This window comes from Calonectris borealis, chromosome 4 (assembly GCF_964195595.1).
Source record: "Calonectris borealis chromosome 4, bCalBor7.hap1.2, whole genome shotgun sequence".
NCBI lineage: Eukaryota > Metazoa > Chordata > Aves > Procellariiformes > Procellariidae > Calonectris > Calonectris borealis.
In genome coordinates this window covers 8,763,223-8,785,000 of record NC_134315.1, presented here as the reverse complement: position 1 = coordinate 8,785,000, position 21,778 = coordinate 8,763,223, and the positions used below count along the sequence as shown (strand labels likewise).

The window sequence follows — 21,778 nt, the reverse complement described above, 5'->3', positions numbered from 1 at the left end:
CTCTGTGCTACACACGTTCACATTTCCACGCAAAACAGAACTGGGCACAAATTTGAGATGTAGACTCCAATATTCTTCTTGTAAGTGCCTGCTATGGAGGAATTGGGTCTGGGGCCTACACAGGCTTCATAAAAGAGGTCAATATAAGTAAAATTGGAGTGTCCCCTGAGACTCAGTCCTGTGGTGAATTTATGAAATACTGTTGATACCATTAGGACTCTTTAAAGGGAATTAAAGTTGCTGATATAGAAATCAATGCAGGCTCAGCTCAGAAGCTGGAAAGCTTTTGGAAGAAGAAGGTCCACATTTAAATTTTGGTTCCATTCAGAGATCCGTGATAAATAAATCCACATGAACTTCCATCATCTGCAGGACTTTTGCACACCTGTCCCATGCAGCTGTTAGAGCATCTTGCCTCTCTTCCCCCCTCACAACATAAACCCATCAGTCCCCTGTAGCCCCGACATCTCAGTTATTCTGCTTCAACAATCTGTTGAATAAAACCACAGAAAGAAAACCTGCTGCTTCACAAGCTGATTTTATTATTGAACTTCATAGTCCATTCCGCAAATTAAAAGTCCTTACTGTTGAGTCATTAGACAGCAAAATGAAATTATTTTTAAAACAATAAACTTGCCAACAATGTCTTTTAGAATCAAGTAAGATGCCCGTAATCCAAGCATAATTTTACTGATGCGACTGTCTTATTCAAGAGTCACTAAACCACCGTGAACTCCCCATCTCCATCAACAACAGTCACACATCAGCCATCTGCCAGCGTAAAGTTCCACATTCCGGGGGCGGCTTTTCCTATTGACTTAGTTCCCCATCAGTAGCAGCGTGTAACACTGCATGTTGCTTTCTCTGCCGTGCTTCTCCAATTATGCAATTTCCCCGTTCTCTAAAAGAGACAAATATTGCAGTTTATGGTTATTACAGGGTGCAAGCAGGGGTTTTGTTGCATTCCAAGAGAAACAGCGATTCTTGTGGCTATTAGTTATTATTTGTACTCCAGTAGTAACCAGAGATCCCGGTCAGGCCTCTCCCTTTACTGCATTCGGGAGTGTACAAAGAGATGTTAAAACCTTTAAGGTCTAAAGGTCTCCCTTTAAGGCGTTTTAAGATCTTGATCATTCTCTGAAGGAAATATTGCATAAAATACACCAGGAAAAACAAGGAAGTTTTTTCAGACCCTGATGAAACATGCCATTCGCCTACTTCAGACGGAGGCTGCCCTCATCCCGCAGAGCTCTTTTCAGTTCAGAGCTGGAATTCGTTTCTTTCGCCAGGCTGTGAAGCACAACCCCAGGCGTTTACCAAGCGTGAGGCCACGGGGAGGGTCGGCTACCGGGAGGTTCGAGTCCCGGCCAGCCCTGGGGAGCCAACGGGTGACCGAGGTGGCCGGTACCACCCCCTGGAGCGAGGCCCCGCCGCCGGGGAGGCTGGGATGGAGGGGCCCCGCGCCCGGGCCGACCAGCGGCCGGGACCCGCCCGCGCTGATACTGCCGGGGCCCTGCCTGTCCCCCGCGCACAGCCGCGGCCGGCTCCGCCCCAGCGGAACTGCCAGCCCGGCAGCGCCCACGCCGGGCCGGCCCCTCCCGCGGCCGCGCCGTCCATCCGGGGCTCCGGCGGGAACTACCGCTCCCAGGGAGCCGCGGGGCGGCGCGCCGGGTCGGGTCGGGCCGCGGCGGGAGCGGGCCGTGCCCGGCGGGGCGCAGGATGGAGAGCCCGGCGGTGACCTTCACGCTGGCCTACCTGGTGTTCGCCGTCTGCTTCGTCTTCCCGCCCGACGAGGTGCGCTCGGCGGGGCTGACGGTGCAGAGCCTGCTGGCCGCCTGGCTGGGCAGCGAGGACGCGGCCTTCGTGCAGTACCACCTGCGGCGCAGCACCGGCACGCTGCTGGCGCACTCCCTCCTGCCCCTGGGTGAGCCCCGGCCGGCGGCGGGCGGGCGGGCGGGAGGGCTGGGGGGTCCCCACGGGCAGGTCACCGGGGGAGACGGCAGCCCTCAGCCTCGCGAGTGTGGAAGGCAGACCCGCTGCCGGGGTGAGCCTGCACCCGAGAACCTGTTGTGCCCGGTGCGAGCCCCGGGTCCGCATGTCATGGGACACGCAGGGGCGGGTGAGTCAGGTTACACTATACATCTTGGAAATACAGTGTTTTAGTATCTCTCAAGCTTCTTTGTAATGTGCGCCCTAAACTTTATAACTAGTTGGCTGCATCGGAGTGCATGCTATTATAAAGGAATAGCATTTTACTTAACCAGCAAATTCAAATCAGCTTCCTTTAGCCATGTAATACTGCTAAAAGTCAGTGTCATCTTACAGGTAATTTTATTTAACCTGCAAATTCAAATCAGCTTCATTTAACTACATAATTCTGGTAAAAATCAGTGACAGGTAAGAATTTACTTCAGATTGCTTAGGACAAGAGGCTTGAATTTGAGTTATCATCCAGAAGTACAATAGCTCTCCTGGAAGTGAGGTCACTGGTTAGATAACTATGTGAGTCATGTGTTTATGCATGTACTTAATTGCTTCTGAAAGTAAGTCTTTTTCCTTGCAGGTTATTACCTTGGTATGTGCTTTGCTGCACCTGAAAAACATCTTTGTTTTTTCTACCTGGCTCCGAAAGGATGGAAAACTTTCTTCTTCTTTGCTGTTCTCTTTCCAGCAGTCACCAGTGCCCTGGCATATTACTGGTCACGGAAAGGCTGGAATAATCATCCGTTAGCCCGAACACTCGCTGTTCATGCTCTCCCACAGTCGGGTTGGAGGGCAGTAGCTTCTTCCATCAATACAGAATTTAGGAGAATCGACAAATTTGCTACGGGAACCCCAGGAGCGAGGGTTATTGTTACGGACACATGGGTGATTAAAGTGACCACCTACTGTTTACACGTTGCTCAGCAGCAGGACATTCATTTGACAGTGACAGACTCCAGACAGCATGAACTCACCCCAGACTCAAATATGCCTGTGCAGTTCCTCACCATCCGTGTTGCCAGTATTAATCCCTACGTGAAGGCGTTTGATATCCGGTAAAACAACTACCCTGTTATGTTATAGATATGCTATTTGATAGTGCTAATGGAGTGCTTTTGTGGCACATCTGAAGAGTCCTTGGGTCTCGTCCCTTCCGTTTTGCTCCCTGCCTGGTGTTCAGAGATGCTGTATGCACAGTTCTGCCATGTAGTGCAGTGAAGAAAGGTGGTTTAGAAAGATTCGTACACCTACAGTATTGAATGCACAATGGTTAAACAGAGGGAGTGCCCTGTTTGATCCATTCTTAGGAAGAGGATTGTGCTGGATGCAGAAAGAAGTAACTGGAAAAACTTAGGTGAAGGATGGAGAATAGGAATAAGAGGAAGAATCTTCAGTCTTCCAAATTTTGGGGGAGGAGAAATAGTTATTTGTCTAAAACTGGCTGTTGTTCACCCATGACTTTTTTTGTTCCTTCTTCTGCTCAAGGCTCATAATTTTGTCATTGCTCAGAAGACTTCTCGCTGAGCTATTGCAAGCTAACTGCCCTTAAAGCAAGGAAGTAATTTTGGTCCATTTCTGATTTGTGTGTTCTTTTAGCAGTAAATCACAGCAAACGTGCTGTGGACTGTTAGGGCTTGTTTTCCAAGGGCCCATGCTATTTTTTTCAGCAGTCTCTCTGTGTAATAGGCAAAAGTACAAGTTTTGCAGAAACCTGTTGACACTGATTAGAATGGTGCTGAAGTCTTTGTTGTCATTAAAAGGAGTGCACAAAGCCATGCTGGTGCTCCTACAACTATTTTTTTGAAAAGGCATTTGGGTGCCTGTTTGCTGTAAAGTTGTATGTCAGCAGCACTTATTTACTAGGTAATTAAAAGTAGGCAGATCACCGGACTTGTAGGTGAGCAGAGGGGTCCTGGCAAGTATGAGGAAGGCATAGAGGTGATTGTGTTAGATATCCAGGTGAACAGAGCTCAGAACAAGAGGTTAGTTAAAGTAAATGTGACAATCCTATGGAAAGAGGAGACTTTTATAGACCTATGAGAGTGGTGACCAAATAAGTATTAAACAACTAATGATTTTCTTCTGTAAGTGCTTCAGTGCCAGAGTGATAAAACTACATCCCCAGCTGAGAAAATAATGGCTTCTTTGGCAATTCCTTTTAGGGAAAAAAAATCCAAACCCCAAAATTTTATTTTGTGGCTAAGCAGAACAGCACTGAGAAGAGAGTTTAAAAGTTCTTGTAATAAGATGTGCCAGAAATGGCAAATCTCTGCTAGAATGCAGTCATACAGGATTTGAGAAGAGTGCCATAGGACAGAATTTCCCTATTAAGAATAGAGGATCATTGTATATGTCCAGAATCAGAATTAAATACAGTGGGATGTTTCTGGAAGAAAAATGCTTTTGTGTAGGCAGGCCACATTTCCCTGCGTGTTCAAGGTGAATTTTTCCTCTGGATACAAAGGTCTCTGTTATTTGCACAGATAGTATCTGTTAACAAACATTATCCTATAATAGTTAAAACAATGGAGACCACCAGGAGCTAAAGCTAAGCCAGCATTGCATTGTACTGGGCTCCGGAAACTCAGCGAGTGGTAGGAACAATGAGGAATTTCAGGGCGATGTTCCCAGGGCTTCTCCATGAAAGCTGTTTAATGAGTAGAAACATCGAGACGGGGAGCTCTGAATCTACAGTGCAGAACCGTTGCATTAAAAAGGGGTAACAACAGTAATGCGTCAGGATCTGCGCAAGGTCTCGTGTGTCACTTGAGGTCTGTGGGCCTCACTTAGACTCACTTTAGCAGAAGCAACCTAGTGTGAAACGCAGCTTGTTACAGCCTTAAATCACAGTGTAAGTCACATTCAGCAGCTATTTGTAACCTTTGTGAAATTTCAGGTTTTATCTAAAATTTTATCGTAAAATCACAGAAACTGATACTGATTGACATTATTCTGATACTTATATGTACTATCATCATGTGATACATGCCACATGATATAACTCTAATTTCTGTCCTCAGGAGTTTATAAACTAGAATTTAGATATGGTGTAAGTAAATAGGCATTAAAAAGGTGGACAGAAATTGTGCATGCAGTACTTTACAGTTAATGCATGATTTATATACCTGTATTGCTTTTGTTCATGCTGATTACTTCAAAAGCCTTCCTTTATTTTTGTATGATGTTTTAGCTACTCTCTGGCATATCCTGTCGGCAATCTGACACAGATATGAAGGAGAACAGGGTGTTCTGTTGTCTAAGTTGAGTCAAAACCAACAACAATTAAACAGCAAAAGAAAACAAAATGCTCATTGTGTATTTATTCTGGCTAGTATGTATCAACCTAAATAACTTTTCTGTGGATTCACTTCTCTGATGTTAACCTCTGCAATGTACTATCAAGGTATTTGAATAGATAATCAAGGTAACATTTTGTTCCATATTTTCTTCTTCAGGTTGAACTCCACAGAGTATGGGGAGCTCCGAGAAAAGCTCCGTGCTCCCATCAGCAATGCAGCTAATGTTGTGATCCATCAAAGCCTTAGTGATTTATTTCTAGAAACTTTTACATCTCTGGTGGAAATTAACCAGACATATCCTGTTCCAAGCACTCAGGTGAGACTTTCTATCCACTGTAATAATTATACTTTTCAATATAGGCAAGCGTGTGATTATTGTGTAATTGGTAACTGTTTACTTAGGGCTATCGCAGGCGAATTATTAAGAGAAGTCACTGTTGTGGGGTTAACCATAAGGTTTTATTAACTACTGATTAAACAATGATTGAATGATGATTAAATTATGATTATTAAATGATAATTAAACAGTAATCAAATTGTAATTAAATGGTAATTAAACAATAATTAAACTGCAGTCAAACACTCTACTACTTACTGCACTTCTAATAATTAAGCTAGCTTGTATACAGTATGCTTTAGGTCTAATACGAAATGTCGGTTACCTCACCGTAGATAACAGATGCCAGGTAAGGGATCTCTCGACCTCAAGGAGTAACCTTGAGAGGCGTCCTACCCAAGGGGAGATCACTGCCATGCAGTCTGCTGCTGTACAGGAGAGCTCAGTGGGCTCGGGTGGGCTACAGATATTTATAGCATAAAGTGATTTACTTGTAGTCAAACTCCCCTTCGGTGTACGTACTGATGCGCAGCCGTAGCAGTTTTAGTTTTGTTTAGTTCCAGCTCAGGCTGGCACCGTTAGCTCCTGATAAGACATGCCCTAGATTCCTTAGTTCTGAGAAGATACGGCCTAGCACAGTTCCTCAGGGTCTGCACAGCAGGGCTGGCTCCAGTCAGGACTACTTGTCGGTGATGCCTGAACCAAAGTGCTGTTCGCTCGGTCAGGGTGGGTGCATCTGTCACACGCCACCCCGTGACTACAGTCAATTCACTTTACTTCACAGAGTGGTGGTACGGTCACCTCTTGCCTCTGTGCTACAAATATGAGGCGGTAATAGCATCATGTTGTCTACTGGAGGATTAAGTGATAAATATAAAATTAATTAACGTTAATTATAAGATCGTTCCACACAATCAGTAGCAAGATATTCTGTACGTTTTACAATGAGATATACTGATTGGGCCAAAAACCAGACTCGAATGTATAAAAAGACAATAATAGCAATACAAACTACCAGAAGGGCAAACATTATTACTACAGGATTAACATGGTGTCCAATACACCTGTGCCGTTGGAGACCATCCTGATAGGGTTTCCCACCAGTGGTGTTCCCCATGCTTCTTCACTCTTCCTAGTATACGGTGTATTTCTCCTCCATCATGATGTACAGTTATTAATGTGTTTTGCTTTGTTGTTGTACTTTTCGTAATAAGGCCTGTAAGTCTTTATGTTTCAGTAGCTTGTGAAACAGCATCAAGTTAATTCCGATGGGGGAAGGTAACAGGTCTTGATATAGTGTGTAGTTTTCCTTTAACAGTGTTTATGAGGTCACTGGGGCTCTGTAATTAAAGTCACATCCAGTAATGTTTACAAAGTTACAAACACATACATTTGATTGATTGGACACATTATGGACAAAATGTCTATCAACAATTAAGTCTTCACAAAGTGTTCTTACACTTTAGTGTAAGATTAGTACACATGGACAGTTCTATCCTTTTCAGGGACCCGTGACAGGTTAAATAGGACTTGTTGCTGTCCTGTACATTTAATAGCATAGGGTCCAATTGCAGAAATTTGTGGATATGTAGCTTGGTCGGTTGTGGGAGTAATAGCATAGGGAGTAGGTTGATAGGTAGTAGGGGTAGTTGTTGGTATAGTGTGAGGTCTGGGAGTAGATGTTGGCATGACCTTTAAGGATAGTCCATTTTCGCTCTCTCTCCCACAGGCACACTGCTTCTATAGTTGTGTCATTAAAGAGGAAACTGATTATACAATTGGGGTGTGAGGGACAGCCTACTCTGCTTTTCGACTGAGTTTGATTTATCTTCCTGGCGATCGTGTACATGTTTGCCTTTGAATAATTTGTCACATTACATTCAATAGAGATGTTGTCACCTGGTTTAGCAGAAATAAGGTGACGACTCTTTGCTTTTACAGTTGTGTGATTACCAGTGATTATCATCATTAGGTTTTTTGCTGGTTCTCCCAATATGCCTGTACTCCCATCAATTTTAAACATGTATGATACAGAATGTACTACAGTTACTGTATTGATTAGCACAAATAAAAGAAGTGAGGGTCTCCAACCCGTGCGCTGGGCTTGTTGAGGTGTACAGTGGATCTGGTCCATGTTGGCAATGATTAGTCCTGCGAGAAGGATGAATATTCCTCTGATGACCAATCCGATCTCCAAGGGAGGCATTCCGGTATCATTCCCGGTAGTGTTCCTGGAAAGAGAAGATAACACAAGTCTCGGCGGGGTCACTCCGGACCGGTTACCCCTTTTAGTTAGTAGCTAGGATATATTCACCTAGCAGTCTTTGCAGACAACTTGGTCCTATTAAGTGAATCCTGGGATGGAATACAGAAAAATACTGAAATTTTAGAGGTCTTTTGTGATCTGACAGGCCTCAAAACACAAGGGGAGAAGTGCCATGGCTTTTATATCCAGCCTACAAAGGACTCTTACATGATTAATGACTGTCCGGCATATACAATAAATGGCACACCCCTCAATATGACTGATCCAGGTAGTTCAGAAAAATACCTGGGACTACGTATAGACACATGGATTGGAATATCTAAGCCGGAACTACTAGAAAAACTGAACAAATGGTTAAGGCGGATTGGGCAGGCTCCACTGAAGCCGTTTGAGAAAGTGGAGATCTTGAAGGGATATACTATCCCATAATTGATTTACTTAGCAGACCAAGCCATTGTGAAAGCCATGTACTTACAGACCCTTGATTTGGCAATTCGAGCAGCCATCAAGGATTGGTTACATCTACCTGCATGTACCTGTGATGCCATCCTGTGTTCCAGCACTCGGGATGGAGGGCTGGGTATTACCAGACTCTCTGGACTAATTCCTAGTGTGCAGGCCCCTGCACCAAATTGCTTAGTCTTAGCTATAAGATCTGTTGTCTGGCAAGAAGGTATAGAGAAAGAGTTTGAAAAAATGTGGATTGCAGCAGGTGGGAATAAAGAGAAAATTCCTTCTATTCGGGACCCCAGAGCTGTCATGGTGATCTCAGAAGTTGTGGGCGGTGAGGAACCAGTCTCGGAATGGGAGATGTCTGCTCTGAAGGTCATCTTTCCAAGATCTTGTGACTGGCGAAAGCAGGAATTTTTTAATTGGACCAAGCTGCCATCCCAGGGCCATGGGATTACCAACTTTTGAAAAGGATAAAATTAGTAATAACTGGATTGAATATTATAGGGGCATTCCTCATGGAAAGCTGACGACTGCATTACAATTAAGAGCTAACGCCTACCACACGAGAGAGTATTTGGCAAGGGGTAGGCACGACACTCAAATTAAGAACTGTTGGCATTGTGTAGCAGAGAGTGAGTCTTGCTCACATATTATTGGATATTGCCTTGCAGTTCAAGATGCTAGAATAAAGAGACAACCAACTATGTGAACTGTTGGCAGAGGAAGCTGAAAAGAAAGAAGGGGTAATATTTCAGGAGCCACTTTTATATAATTCATTTTGATGATCTTTTAAACCTGACCTGATATTTTCCAAGGGAGGTCAGGCTTTTGTGGTGGACTTAATTGTTAGATATGAGAGTAAACCATCATCACTTGCTGATGCAGCGGCTTAGAAAGTTAGAAAATACTAATGTCTTAAGGAGCAAGTCCAGGAGGTGACAAATGCCAGTAATATAAAATTCATTGGATTTCCTGGATGGTCGCATCCAGAGAGTAGTGGTCAATGGCTCAATGTCTGGATGGAGATTAGTGACGAGTGGTGTCCCTCAGGGGTCCATATTGGGATCACTACTGTTTAATATCTTCATCAATGATATAGACAGTGGGATCGAGTGCACCCTTAGAAAATTTGCAGATTTGCTCACGCACTGAGTGGCGTGGCTGACACGCCTGAGGGACAGGATGCCGTCCAGAGGGACCTGGACAAGCTCGAGAAGTGGGCCCGTCTGAACCTCATGAGATTCAACAAGGCCAAGTGCAAGGTCCTGCACCTGAGTCAGGGCAACCCCTGGTATCAGTACAGGCTGGGGGAGGAAGGGATTGAGAGCACCCTGCCGAGAAGGACTTGGGGGTACTGGTGGATGAAAAGCTGGACATGAGCCAGCAACGTGCGCTCACAGCCCAGAAAGCCAACCGTATCCTGGGCTGCATCAAAAGAAGCGTGGCCAGCAGGTTGAGGGAGGTGATTCTGCCCCTCTACTTTGCTCTGGTGAGACCCCACCTGCAGTGCTGCGTCCAGCTCTGGAGCCCTCAGCACAGGAAAGACATGGACCTGTTGGAGCAAGTCCAGAGGAGGGCCACGAAGACGATCAGGGGGATGGAACGCCTCTGCTATGAGGAAAGGCTGAGAGAGTTGGAGTTGTTCAGCCTGGAGAAGAGAAGGCTGGAGGGAGACCTTATTGTGGCCTTTTGGTACTTAAAGGGAGCTTATAAGAAAGGTGGGGACAGACTTTTTAGTAGGGCCTGTTGTGACAGTACAAGGGGGAATGGTTTTAAACTAAAAGAGGGTAGATTCAGACTAGATATAAGGAAGAAATTTTTTACCATGAGGGTGGTGAAACACTGGAAGAGGTTGCCCAGAGAGGTGGTAGATGCCTCATCCCTGGAAATGTTCAAGGTCAGGCGGGACTAGCTGAAGCAGCCTGATCTAGTTGAAGACGTCCCTGCTCATTGCAAGGGGGTTGGACCAGATGACCTTTAAAGGTCCCTTCCAACCCACACCATTCTATGATTCATATAGGTGCATGGGGGAAGTGGTATGAGGGCAATTATGGACTATTAGCAGAATTAGGACTCTCAAGTTTCCAGCAAGAGAAGGTTGCCTGCTGTCTTTTGAATCGGGCTTTATTTACATCTGTGGACATTGTATATATGTGTTGGGTCTGGCTGAGGTGGAGTTAATTTTCCCCATAAAAGCCCTCATAGTGCTGTGCTTTGTATTGGTAGCTAGAAAGGTGTTGATAGCACACCAGTGTTTTGGCTACTGCTGAGCAGTGCTGGCACAGCATCCAGGCTGTCCCTCCAACAGTCCCCCCTCACCAGTAGGCTGGGGGGTGGGCAAGATCTTGGGAGGAGACATAGCCTGGACAGCTGACCCAAACTGACCAAAGGGATATTCCATACCGTATGACGTCTGCTCAGCAATAAAAGCTAAGAGAAAGGAGGAGGAGGGGGGCCATTCATTATTACGACGTTTGTCTTCTGGAGCAACCGGTATGTGTACTGAAGCTCTACTTCCCGGGAAGTGGCTGGACATCACCTGCTGATGGGAAGTAGAGAATAAATCTTTTGTTTTCCTTTGCTTTCGCATGCTGCCTTTGCCGAGGTTTTTTCCATCTTAGTTTCTCGCCCCCGTCCTGCTGAGGAGGGGAGTGACTAGAGCAGCTTGGTGGGCATCCAGCCAAGGTCAACCCACCACAACATATATTTGCGAGCCAAGCAAGAGCTATTGTAAAATCTTAACTGACTGTAAATAAACGGATTCTTTTATTTTTTTGTAAGGCAGGAGCTGGACCCCAATGATGAAGGAAGGAGAGAGGTGGGAGAGGCCTGATAGTATGTGGGGATGAAAAGGGACTCAGTATCATGATGCATCTTACCCGCAGACACCAATTACCAGCCTTACCTAGGTGGACAGGCCACCTTTACTTAACCTGGAAAAGGAACATGTATAAATTATATATGTTTGATAAATAGCTAGGATATATCCACCTAGCGCTAATATGATGTTTAGCTCCACCGAGCTATAGTGGGTGAATGCTTATAGCCCTGAGGAAGTCTATTAAAAGTAAATTGTATCCCATCCTAGGTAAAAGCAAATTTTCTTTTATCCTCCTCCTGCAACGGCACCATAAAAAACCATATCTTTTACACCTAGTACCACCAACCAGGGGTGAGTGGCAGCCTGGAGGGTGGCAGTTAATGTAGCAATGTTCAGGATGGTGGCCGTGAGAGGGGCGGTTTTTGCATTTAACTTTCTATAGTCCATGGTTAGGCGCCACCTCCTGTCTGTTTTTTCACACACTGGTGAATTTTATGGGGAGTGTGTTTGGGAGATAATGTGTCTTTTTTTCTAGGTCACCTATGGCCTTCGCAATACCCATCCGGGCGGTGGCAGGTGCTGAGGGAAGTTAGTTATTTTTGAGTCGGGCAGCGTGGGTGCAGCTCGCGGTAAGCGAACTGCGCCAGTTCACTGACGCCCACGAGTAGCTGCTAATTTTCACTCAGCTAACCAAGGACACTCTGGGCAGCCAAAAGACCAAACACTGGCAATTTCCAAACGCGTCCTTGTAATACATCAAAGCCTAATACATTTTCTTTCCCTGAAACTACTGCTAATTGGTGCCTTGATATCCTTTTCTGCCCTGGCAATAACAAGTTTACTTTAGCTATGGGGCATGTTTTACTTTTGCTGGTAAATCCTGTTATTTAACCCTCCGTTGACTGGGCTTAACGTAAATTCTGTGGGCATCCAAACTTGAGATTATTGAAATTTGAGCTTCTGTGTCGATTAAAAAATTTACTAGCCGTCTTTGGGGGCTGATTGGGACATAAATGTGAGGGCTGTCAGTTATCCCATTGATAAGTTCCAATCCTCCAGACAGGCAGCCCAAGTTGCCATCCGGGACTTACTCTTTTTTTGGCTTCAAGGTTTGCAAATCCTCCCTAAGAGGTCTAAAAGGGTTATTCGCAGGGTCTTTGGGGGCGGACGGGTGTTTGGTTTGTTCTGGATTCCTTGATACCCCTTGTTTTTGGAAAACCTTGATCAGACTAAGTATAGTCCCCGTCGGTTGGCCCTGTATGGCTACCTGAGGTATGCCTAGCGCTAAGGCTTTTCTCCATAGTTCATTACACCTTTTTTGGGGTCCACTACCTCACCAGGGGGTTTATGAGGTCGGGGAAGCTGTCGGGGGTTCTGGGGAGTCTGTTTTACTTTCCAGAACCGTCTACTGTCTGCTTCAGCTCGGGATTGCCTAGTTGGTATCAGTTCCTTCCACCGCATCTTTCGACCACGATAGACAATGTCATGCAACAGTTCTGCCCAGGTCAGGGTGGATCGGAGGCAGAATTGGCGGTCCTGACCCTCTTGAGCATTATGTGTGTTTTGTTTTATTTTGTCCCTTTTTGCAATGAGGTATAGTTTTAAGATAGCAGGGGCTCCCCTTATCAGTGGTTTCATAGCCTGAGGGTCTACAGGGGCAGCAATAGGGTAATTACCATGTGCACCCCTGTTGTTCATTGCCTGAAGGCAGGCTGCTTTTTTAACGGCAGTAGAAAGTTCGTTTAATGATCTTATTGGTATAACAGTGGGCTCCCCTCTATCTTGAGGGTCTACGCCCCCTGCCCAATAGGCCACTCGTCGCATGATAGAGTGTGGCTCAGTGTTAGGGTCTGGTCCCTTGTTCAAGAGCACTCTTGCTCCCCAAAACCCATCTGCTTCGCCTTGATCTAACATAAACCAGTCTCCTCCAGTTAAGGAGACACGCCACAGATACTCAGTCTCGCTCTCGCCAGGCTTCCGCCCATATTTTTCTTGCATATTGGCCAGCTGAAGGGGGTCCCATGGAATGGTCCTTGTGGTGTTTCTCTGGTTGCCCGCTTGGGGTCCAGCAGATACTACAGATGTTTATAGTAAAGTGATTTACTCGTAGTCAAATTCCCCTTTGGTGAGGGTGTGCAGCTGTAGCAGTTCTAGTTTCAGTGTAGTTCCCGCTCAGGCTGGCATCGTTAGCTCCTGATAAGACATAGCCTAAATTCCTTAACTTCCTGAGAAAATATGGCCTAGCACAATTTCTCAAGGTCTGCACAGCAGGGCTGGCTCCAGTGTCGTGAGTGAGTGGTTTAAGAGGCCGCTTAAAGAATCACCATCAAAGGTATTAGCAGAAAGTGATTTTAAGAGAAATTTATAAAAGCGTGACTTAACAGAGTTCAATGGCAAGGTTCACTCTATCACTACTTACTACATGGATGAAACATACAAAAGAAAATCGAGTTAGAATCAAGCTAGAATGATTTATACAGAGACCGAGGTCGAGAAAAGGTAAGGGAGACCCTTCGGTTGAGTCACGAGGTTCAAAGAAGACCCCCTTGCTTTCTAAACTCCTGATGGAGCTTAGGTGCGGCTGGATCCAATCTTAGTCTCAGACTTGGACAACGGTTTATGCCTAATACAAAAGGGTAAGGAGACCCTTCCGTTCAGTCACGAGTTTCAGAGTAGACCCTCTTGCTTTCTAAACTCCTAATAGAGCTTAGGTGCGACTGTATCCACTCCTAGTCACAGACTTAGTCAGTGGTTTATGTCTAAGGGATTATATGCGTTTAGCAGCAGTCTGAAGTTCATTCACAGTTTTAAGGTAGATCACAAGATTTTAGCAGCAATTAATCATCGACTAATTTAACATTTACAAAGTAAGTTACTAGAGTCTACTACAATCACAACAGTGACTTAATTACAGATTCGAGATGGTAATATTTATACTATACTTGCTAGCGGGTACCTCCATCAATTCACATACACACAGACACAAAGATAGATAAATATACGAAGTATACCTGTTAAAAATTCCCCTCGAGTCCAGTGAAATATTCACATCAAATGTCTTGGCATTTATCAACAGGCGAGTGGTTGAGCCTCGGGGAGTGTTTCAGCCCAGGTCCTGTTGTCAGTCAGCAACAGTCCTCCGAATATCGCAGACTCAAGAGTTCGCGAGCCCTGAGAGGCGTCCCGGTCAGAGGGAGATGCTGGTCGCAGCCCCCTGCGCTCCAGGAGAGCTCAAAGGGTCTCACTTAGGATCACCGATTATAGGGTCACAAGATGATTGGCTTTAGTCATCCATGAAAATTCTCGAGGTTTCAGTAACAATGGTACCGTCCCCCTCGAGTTACGACTCAGGTAAGGGTGTCAGGGGATGACGAATTATCCCCGCTGTCGTCCCCCGCTTGGGCCAGGCAGCAGGACTGTCCTGGCACGGGCAGGGGACGCTTCACCCCCTACTCATTACACAAAGGCCAAGGTTTAACGGGAGTTTCTGAGATCACGGAGCAGCCCAGGAGGGGCGGGGGGAAGGCACCACCACACTCCAGTCGGGCCTGCTTGTCGGTGACGCCTGAACCAAAGTGCTGTTCACTCAGTCAGGGCGGGTGCATCCGTCGCAAGGGCTCACTTCCATTTCAGTAAACATGTAATAAATGTAGTTCTGGCTGCTGCTTCTGTTCCTTCTACGAGGAGATGAACTGTACTGTGAACATCACGTTTTTGAGACATAAGGAATAGCAGAGTGGAAGAAATCCCCTATAATAATTTCCATTAAAATTTTACTTGAAAACACTTGAAATGATGAGGTTACATTTCCAGAAAGTTTATGGGGAGCTAGAATCATAGCTGTTGTTACTGTTCTTTAGGCAGTTTGCTCCATTACAGCTTGCTTTTCTAGACAGCCAGGTTTTGCTGGATCTTCTGCTGAAATAAATTAATTATTCTTAATTGTGGCTTGCTTTAATTGTAAATAATGCCACGGAGTCCTTCCTTCAGTAATATTTGCGGAGACCTGGTCATTATTATACTTGTGCTGCAATTGGAAGTGTGACTAGAGCGCTGTTCAATGTACCAGAGGTAACTAATTAAACTAGTTCTGGTGACCTTGCAGTGAGTCTGTGTCAGATGTTCCAGCCAATGGAGTAAGTACTTGATATCTTTGGTAGTGTCATGCAGCTTACATCGTGTCTTCACTGTATGGTTACATGAACTAGCTAAAATAAAACTGGATCAGATATGTCTGCACTTAATGTGATTGTGTGTTCTGATTGCAGTGCCAGCACATAGTGAAAAGAGATGTTCAAAATAAAGAGAAGATACTATTCATTTGAGAGAGTTGCTTTCTTGCAGGACTTTTAATTTGTGACACATTTAAGTGTCAGCTGAGCTACTGAATTTTGGTTTGACATTGAGTGATAAATAACATCAGGAATTATGATATGGATGTTAAAAATACAACATGGGATTCTTCCCTATTCTGAAGCTCCATGAATAAGTTGAAAAACTTAGTTATCCTTTCTATGCTAGAGTTTTTCCTGCCTAAAAACTAAGGTAAGCCCCAATTTCGCAAGCTAAAAGCTGATACAGCTTCTGAAAGAAGCAGTCCTGCTTCCTGCACTCTCCTCATCCCCATGTTGACACACAACTTTGTCTGCGGTGAACCTGGTTGGGGGAAATGATCGAGGTGAAAAGAGGCAAAGAAAGATGATCTGCTCCACAGTCAAGCTGCCACTGTGTTTGAAGAGACACTTCAGTTGACAAGGGAAGAGACACTGGAGGTGGGAACTAGAAAGCACAAAGCAGAGCTGCTTTTTGTTACACTAGTAGCAGTATGAATAGGATTCAGGTCTCCATGCCTGTTCAGTGTGTTGTCTTTTGAACTTGTGTCAAGTTCTTGGAGAGCTTTGGCTGGAAGACACATGGGAAATCGTAATTATTGTTTATTAATTGTAAAACACTTCATAGCAAGATGATCCCTCTAAATGCAACTGCAAGTTCATGTGGCATAATTAACAGTGGGGAAATATCAATTATTCCAAATTATCCAAGAAAAATTAAGTAAATCTCGGGTCCCTTAAAATGAGTGCCCATTGTGTTCAGTAGAGCCCTGATTTCCTCTGTTATTTATGTCTCTTACAAACATGGAAGATAGGAACAGCCATTTGCTGTAATAAGTGGTAAGAACTGTTTGCTTTGTTTATTTTCCTTACTTTATATTGGTATGTTTTTTCAAAAATAGTATGTCTGAATGATAAAGATGGCTGCTTGCTTACCTTGCTCTGGCTGTTGTGCTCTGGAAACAGGTGGAGCTCTTCAGAGAGAGAACGTTTATTTTCAGTCACTTTTGTTTAATCGGTCTCATGCAGCAGTTCTGGGTTTTCTGTTTAAAGAGATACTTTGTTCTTATTCATTAGAGGGTGTTCTGACAAAACATGGCTCTGGAGATTGAAACCATTTGGTATCTTCTGGTGAGGCAGTTCTGCCTTGAGGCTTTGCCCCGCTCAGGTTCCTGCTACGCTTTTGCGCAGATAATTTTCTAAAAGCCTTTGAAGAGCAATAACAGAAACCATTCTGTGCAGTTCATAATTTTGATGTTTTTCTCCTCCTTTAGGAGCTGGAGCCGTGCATAGGGTGTATGCAGACTATCGCTAACATCAAGCTCATCAAGAACTGCCAGGAGCCAAACGAAGGGGAATGCCAGCAATGCTACTGTCGTCCCATGTGGTGCCTCACCTGCATGGGCAAATGGTTTGCCAGCCGACAGGATCAGCAGCACCCAGAGACCTGGCTGTCGAGCCAAGTGCCTTGTCCGACTTGCCGAGCCAAATTTTGCATTTTAGATGTTTGCATAATACGATGAATAATACTTGGGTATGTTTTAACTTTTTAAATTTGACTGTATTTCATAGTGGGTTTGGTTAAAAGACCGGTTAGATTTGTTGCTGAGACTTCATGTTCTACAGGGGTGCAAACTCCAAAGCTTTCTTTCACAGTGTTGAAAACAGATGTACATCTTTTCAGTTCCTCTCCACTTTTACCTGTATCTTTGGTTTTTATTCACCAGATGTCAGTTCCTGGAATTAATTTTTTTTTAACCCATATTTTGCTTTCTTATGTCTTGGATGGAATAAGGGTATCCCTCTATATTTGCATTACTATTCCCTTTTCAAGTTTTAACGTAGGTTAAATTCTTTAAATTTTTAAATTTAACTTGGGTTTTGATTCTTTAGTAAAGGGCTAACTGAGAAAATTACTTTGGTTAGACTTCATTGATACTTTTGTTCTTCTTTAATCCATTTGTAAGGTTTTTATCTTTGCAAGTGTTCACCAAACAAGTATACCAGTTCTGTTCCTTCTGCTGGTCCCCTCCATTTATAAAGGGGATCGGTTTCTGTAGGCTAAGGAATTTAATCCCTCAAGACGTGCAACTCCCATAGGGACCTTTTATTCCATTAATCTGCCTCTAGCTTATTTTTTGATGGATGTATTTATTTCAAACAACAGAAAGATTCAGAAACATACCCCATTTACCTATACTGCTAATGCTATGGATCGTTAAATCTGTTGGTTTCCAGGAGCTACATTGCTTAGGGTTTCGATGCTTTTTAGCTGATGGACTTTTTTTATTCATTTGCAGGGAGTGCAGCAAACATCTGAACTGTCTAAATACTTTGAAAGAATGCTCAGCTGTTTCAAGGCCTGTAAGCTTTTTCTGAGGGGTAACCTTTCCCCTGCAAGAGATGCCAGGATCACAAAGATATAAGTTGCCAGGCTAAATGCCCAAAGAATGACCATCATTAACAAAAGTTTTTCAGGCTTGCGATTCAAAGACTGATCATAAGCAGTAGTGGCTGTTTGAATATTCATAGGGTACTAATGCATACTTCTTGATCTGATCTGCATCAGAATAATTTGTAAATGAAAATCAAAGCATTTTCCATACATTTAAGAGAGCCCTACCCCTAGACCTTAATGCAATGCTTAGTGTTCAAGCTGTCCATCACACCCTTCAATGAACAATTATTTGGCATACTGCTTGGTGGAAAGCCTCAAGCTGCTGGAGGATGTGTGAGTTCTTACACTGACCCGTGCACTGCGGGGGCTGAGATGCAGGTTGCTTGCTTGGGTTGTCCGTCTCAGAGCGGTAGTAACCTCAGGCAGACAGGTGGGTCAAATAGTGAGAGAAAGAAATATTTTAATGCTTCAGTCTAGGAGAATAAAAGCCCTAATACCTCCCACCTGTATAATCAGAATCTTATCAGTAAATCGCTAGCAGAGATGACATGCCAGTGGTTAACTGAACACATCTTGATTACCATGACAGGGAAAACTGCTTTGAGCAGGAATAGGTGGCAGGATGTTAAAAACAATACAAGTACTGGCAGCACAACCATGGCAGATTTCATTAGAGTCTCAGCCTGTTGTGCGGTGAATGTACCAAACTGCGCTTAGAGCCAGCCAGCCAGGAAATGGTTACGAATGTGGCTGCAAGCCGTATTTTGGAGAGGGATAAGGAATTGAGAACAGATTTGACAGCATCATTTGAGAACTAACATATATGTTATATTGTTGGTGTTGGCTTTTTTGTTCGGGTTTTTTTAATAACATGCACTTATAAAAGTCCAAACTGTTTGGGTTTAAGGACACGAATTGCTTGAGCGTATGTCAGTTGTTACATAGACAACATTTACTATGCAATTATCTGTACTACCTATTAATAAGGGTGATTTTTCTGTTTTTCATTACCTGTTTTGGATTGTATAGAGTGAAAATTTGACACTGAGACTGGACTCGCCTCTCTTTCCCAAAGAGATCTGAAATGGCATGTCCTTCTTCATCTGAATAAGATTGAGTTCCTGAGTTTCAGACAGATTTGTTGGCAAGTCTGAAAATTAATAAAAAATCAAGGAGCTGATCAGGTATTGAATTTAAAATATTTTCCAGTACTTCTGTGGGAAAGTTATTTGGAAGTTTGAAATGGTCTCTACAGGATTTTTTAACCTTTGGAAGATTCTTACAGGGCTGGGTGGTGTTATCTGACATGCATCTCCTCACTACACAGCAGTCTTCACAAATAAGCATTTTGTACCATTTAATTCTGGAAAGTTTACATAATGTGGCACAGATACAAGGGATGTTGTCCTTGAAATAGTTGCAGAAGAGAGGATAGGATTTTGGAGTTGTGGTTTTGCCACTGACAGTCATTCAATTCCTACAGCTCTTTTCCTGTTTGGAATAAAATATTTGTTGTAAAGATGTGTGAAGTTAACATCGTAAAGGCCTTGAGAAACTTAGATAATAGATACATATAGTTGCGGATGGTTTTATGCAAGAAAAACAGGTCAGTTGCCAATAGTATCTCATGTGATAGGAGCTTTAGTCTCCTAATTGCTTGTGCAGTGGCGTTGTTCTTTACAAAAATTGACTTTGAATTGATTGGAAGTTTTCATTTCAGTGGAACTTTGCTTTTATTCATCTTATTTCTTTTGCCAATATAACAGTACAACAAAGTAACAGTCGTTAATGTATAATACTCTTGCATCTTTTAATGGTAGTGCTCTTTCCACAGAAGTGCCTCTTAGAAAACTTAGTAATAATTACCAAAATAAAATTTTGATTTATGTTAATAATAGTGCCTGGGTTAAATTCCTTAAAACAAGCGTTTTTTTTCCAAGTTTAAATTCTCAAAGTAATTTGGCATGCCTCCAAAGTTTGTAAGCTTCTTAAAGGCTGTGTTAGAGAACCAACTTGTTAAAAATCCATATGACGTATTCTTCTTAGAGACAGTAAGAGAAACTGTGACCTCTCCCTGCACAGTCATGTGATATCTTATTTGTCTTGAATAAATCACTGAACATGAAAATAATAGAGTATAAAAATAGGCATTTGTCTTCGTGATAGCTTCAGGTCATCATCCGAAGAACCACATGCACATATAGAACATCTCTGCAGTAAAAAGAAATACATTGCCTCCCACCTGATCTTGATACGTTTCTTAAACATAAGGGTAGGGTTTAGGATCAGTCTTTTTACAGCACTTTTCTAAGAAAAACAATAAACCAAGTAATGTGATGCGCTAAAATATTTACTTAAAGAATTTTCTTGAATTATTAGTGATTTAGTGTTGCTTTTTCAGCTGTGTGTATGTTTTTCCACATCACTGACTTGTGGGTAGGCAATGTTAGTAAACTGAAGTACGTTATGTAAATGTAATGTCATTACAATAAGACAATCTATGTGTCGGTGCACAGTGTCAGTATAAATACCCCATATGTATGTATACATGTATAGCCCAAATTTCCACATGTGCTGCAGCTGAACAGCTGTTTCTGAAAACATGGGCTGTGGCTATATTATTTATTTCCACAGTTGTGTTATTTCTGTAATTATAGCATTCCAGAAAATATTGGCAAAATATGTTATCTGTTGATTTTTTAGGTTAACATAGTTTGCTAACCCAAAAAAGGCATTTTGTCCAAGCAGGATATATTTTGAATCCATGATATGAATGCGGTTGTTTACCACGAGGCTTACCATAACTTGAAACCAAAATACCAGGTTATTATGTGATCTCTTCAGTATGAGTATTTTTACTGTGTTAAAACTTGGTAGACTGCAGCTACGTACCATTCCAGTCAGGGTGAACCTCAGTAAGACATAACGGACTGAAGTTCTGAGTGCCATTTCTTAAAAAATGTTGACTTTGAGATATTTAAGGAGTTGAGATATAAATATTCAAGCTCTTACATGCATTACAAGATATTTTCTTCCAAAGATACACCACAGGGTTTGTTATCTGTGGTTGGTTTTTTTTTACCTAGATAGCTTACCTATTTTAAAATGGACAGTATTATTTGGATAGCCTTTAAGGAAAAGGCTTAATGAATACATGTAATTAATCTTAAAACTCTCTAAAGAGCTGAATAAAAATACAATTGATTTTATGTAAGACTTCTGGTTTTCATTTTAAAGTCATGTTTACCAGTTAAAATTTTATATGGGTGGAAATCAGTCTGACTGCTCTGTATACAATGTTTTAGCTGAGAAATGTGAATACAAAGAGGGCTTAAATTCTCCTGAAGGCGCACCTGGTAATTCCTTCTTTGATGAATTTCCCTACTATAACGTGCATCCAGAGGGTTGCATAAATGAAAGGAGGTGTGTAAAATCTATGTATGTATCTCAGGAAAAAAAAAAACAAATACTTTCCGTAGCTAGCAGGGGGAAGGAATGACACTGGCTGTCTGAAATCAGCAGGGGCGATGACTGGAGGTGTCTCTCCAGGGGAGCACGGGCACATGGCAATGACGCGTCCCGTATAAACCGCACGTTTGGCGGTGGCACTGCCGAGGTACGTGAACAAGCGCAGGCAGCAGAGGAACCCAGCCCGTTCCCTTAATGGTGTGAAATTCTCTGGGGCGGAGGTTGCAGTGCCTGTCAACCCCCTTTGCTGAGCCGATTTCTCTCCCGCCCCTGGCAGAGGAGCAGCTCGGCCAAACCCGCGTCCCTGGCCGAGGCGTGGAGAGGCGCTGACGCCTGGGGTTTCGCAGCCCAGCGAGCGGAGCGGGGGCGAGGGCAAGGCCTGAGAGAAACGGCGCCCTTGGCGCGAGGGACGCCGCGCCCCG

At 43.6% G+C, this 21,778-nt stretch overlaps 1 protein-coding gene across 6 annotated transcripts; it reads left to right on the top strand.

Moving 5' to 3' along the window:
• The first annotated feature begins 1,616 nt into the window (after nucleotides 1–1,616).
• TMEM129 (transmembrane protein 129, E3 ubiquitin ligase) lies at nucleotides 1,617–21,097 on the top strand. Of its 6 annotated transcripts, none has more exons than XR_012673426.1 (5): nucleotides 1,617–1,924; nucleotides 2,564–3,038; nucleotides 5,439–5,598; nucleotides 15,725–15,931; nucleotides 16,765–16,843. XR_012673426.1 is itself a non-coding variant. In XM_075148540.1 (5 exons), exons 1-4 carry the CDS (start codon nucleotides 1,720–1,722, stop codon nucleotides 17,011–17,013), a joined length of 1,089 nt encoding a protein of 362 aa, XP_075004641.1. In that variant the 5' UTR covers nucleotides 1,622–1,719; the 3' UTR covers nucleotides 17,014–17,024; nucleotides 17,791–21,097. The 6 variants fall into 6 exon arrangements, 4 of the variants coding, with proteins under 4 accessions (XP_075004642.1, XP_075004643.1, XP_075004644.1 ...); XR_012673427.1 differs by having other exon boundaries at nucleotides 1,618–1,924; nucleotides 15,741–15,931; XM_075148540.1 differs by lacking the exon at nucleotides 15,725–15,931 and adding an exon at nucleotides 17,791–21,097 and having other exon boundaries at nucleotides 1,622–1,924; nucleotides 16,765–17,024.
• The last annotated feature ends 681 nt before the right edge of the window (nucleotides 21,098–21,778 follow it).

Coding starts and splice junctions, on each gene's coding strand:
- TMEM129 (XM_075148540.1), top strand. CDS start 1,720: ATGGAGAGCCCGGCGGTGACCTTCACGCTGGCCTACCTGGTGTTCGCC. Junction 3,039..5,438: donor GTGAAGGCGTTTGATATCCG/GTAAAACAACTA, acceptor TTTCTTCTTCAG/GTTGAACTCCACAGAGTATG. Junction 5,599..16,764: donor ATCCTGTTCCAAGCACTCAG/GTGAGACTTTCT, acceptor CTCCTCCTTTAG/GAGCTGGAGCCGTGCATAGG.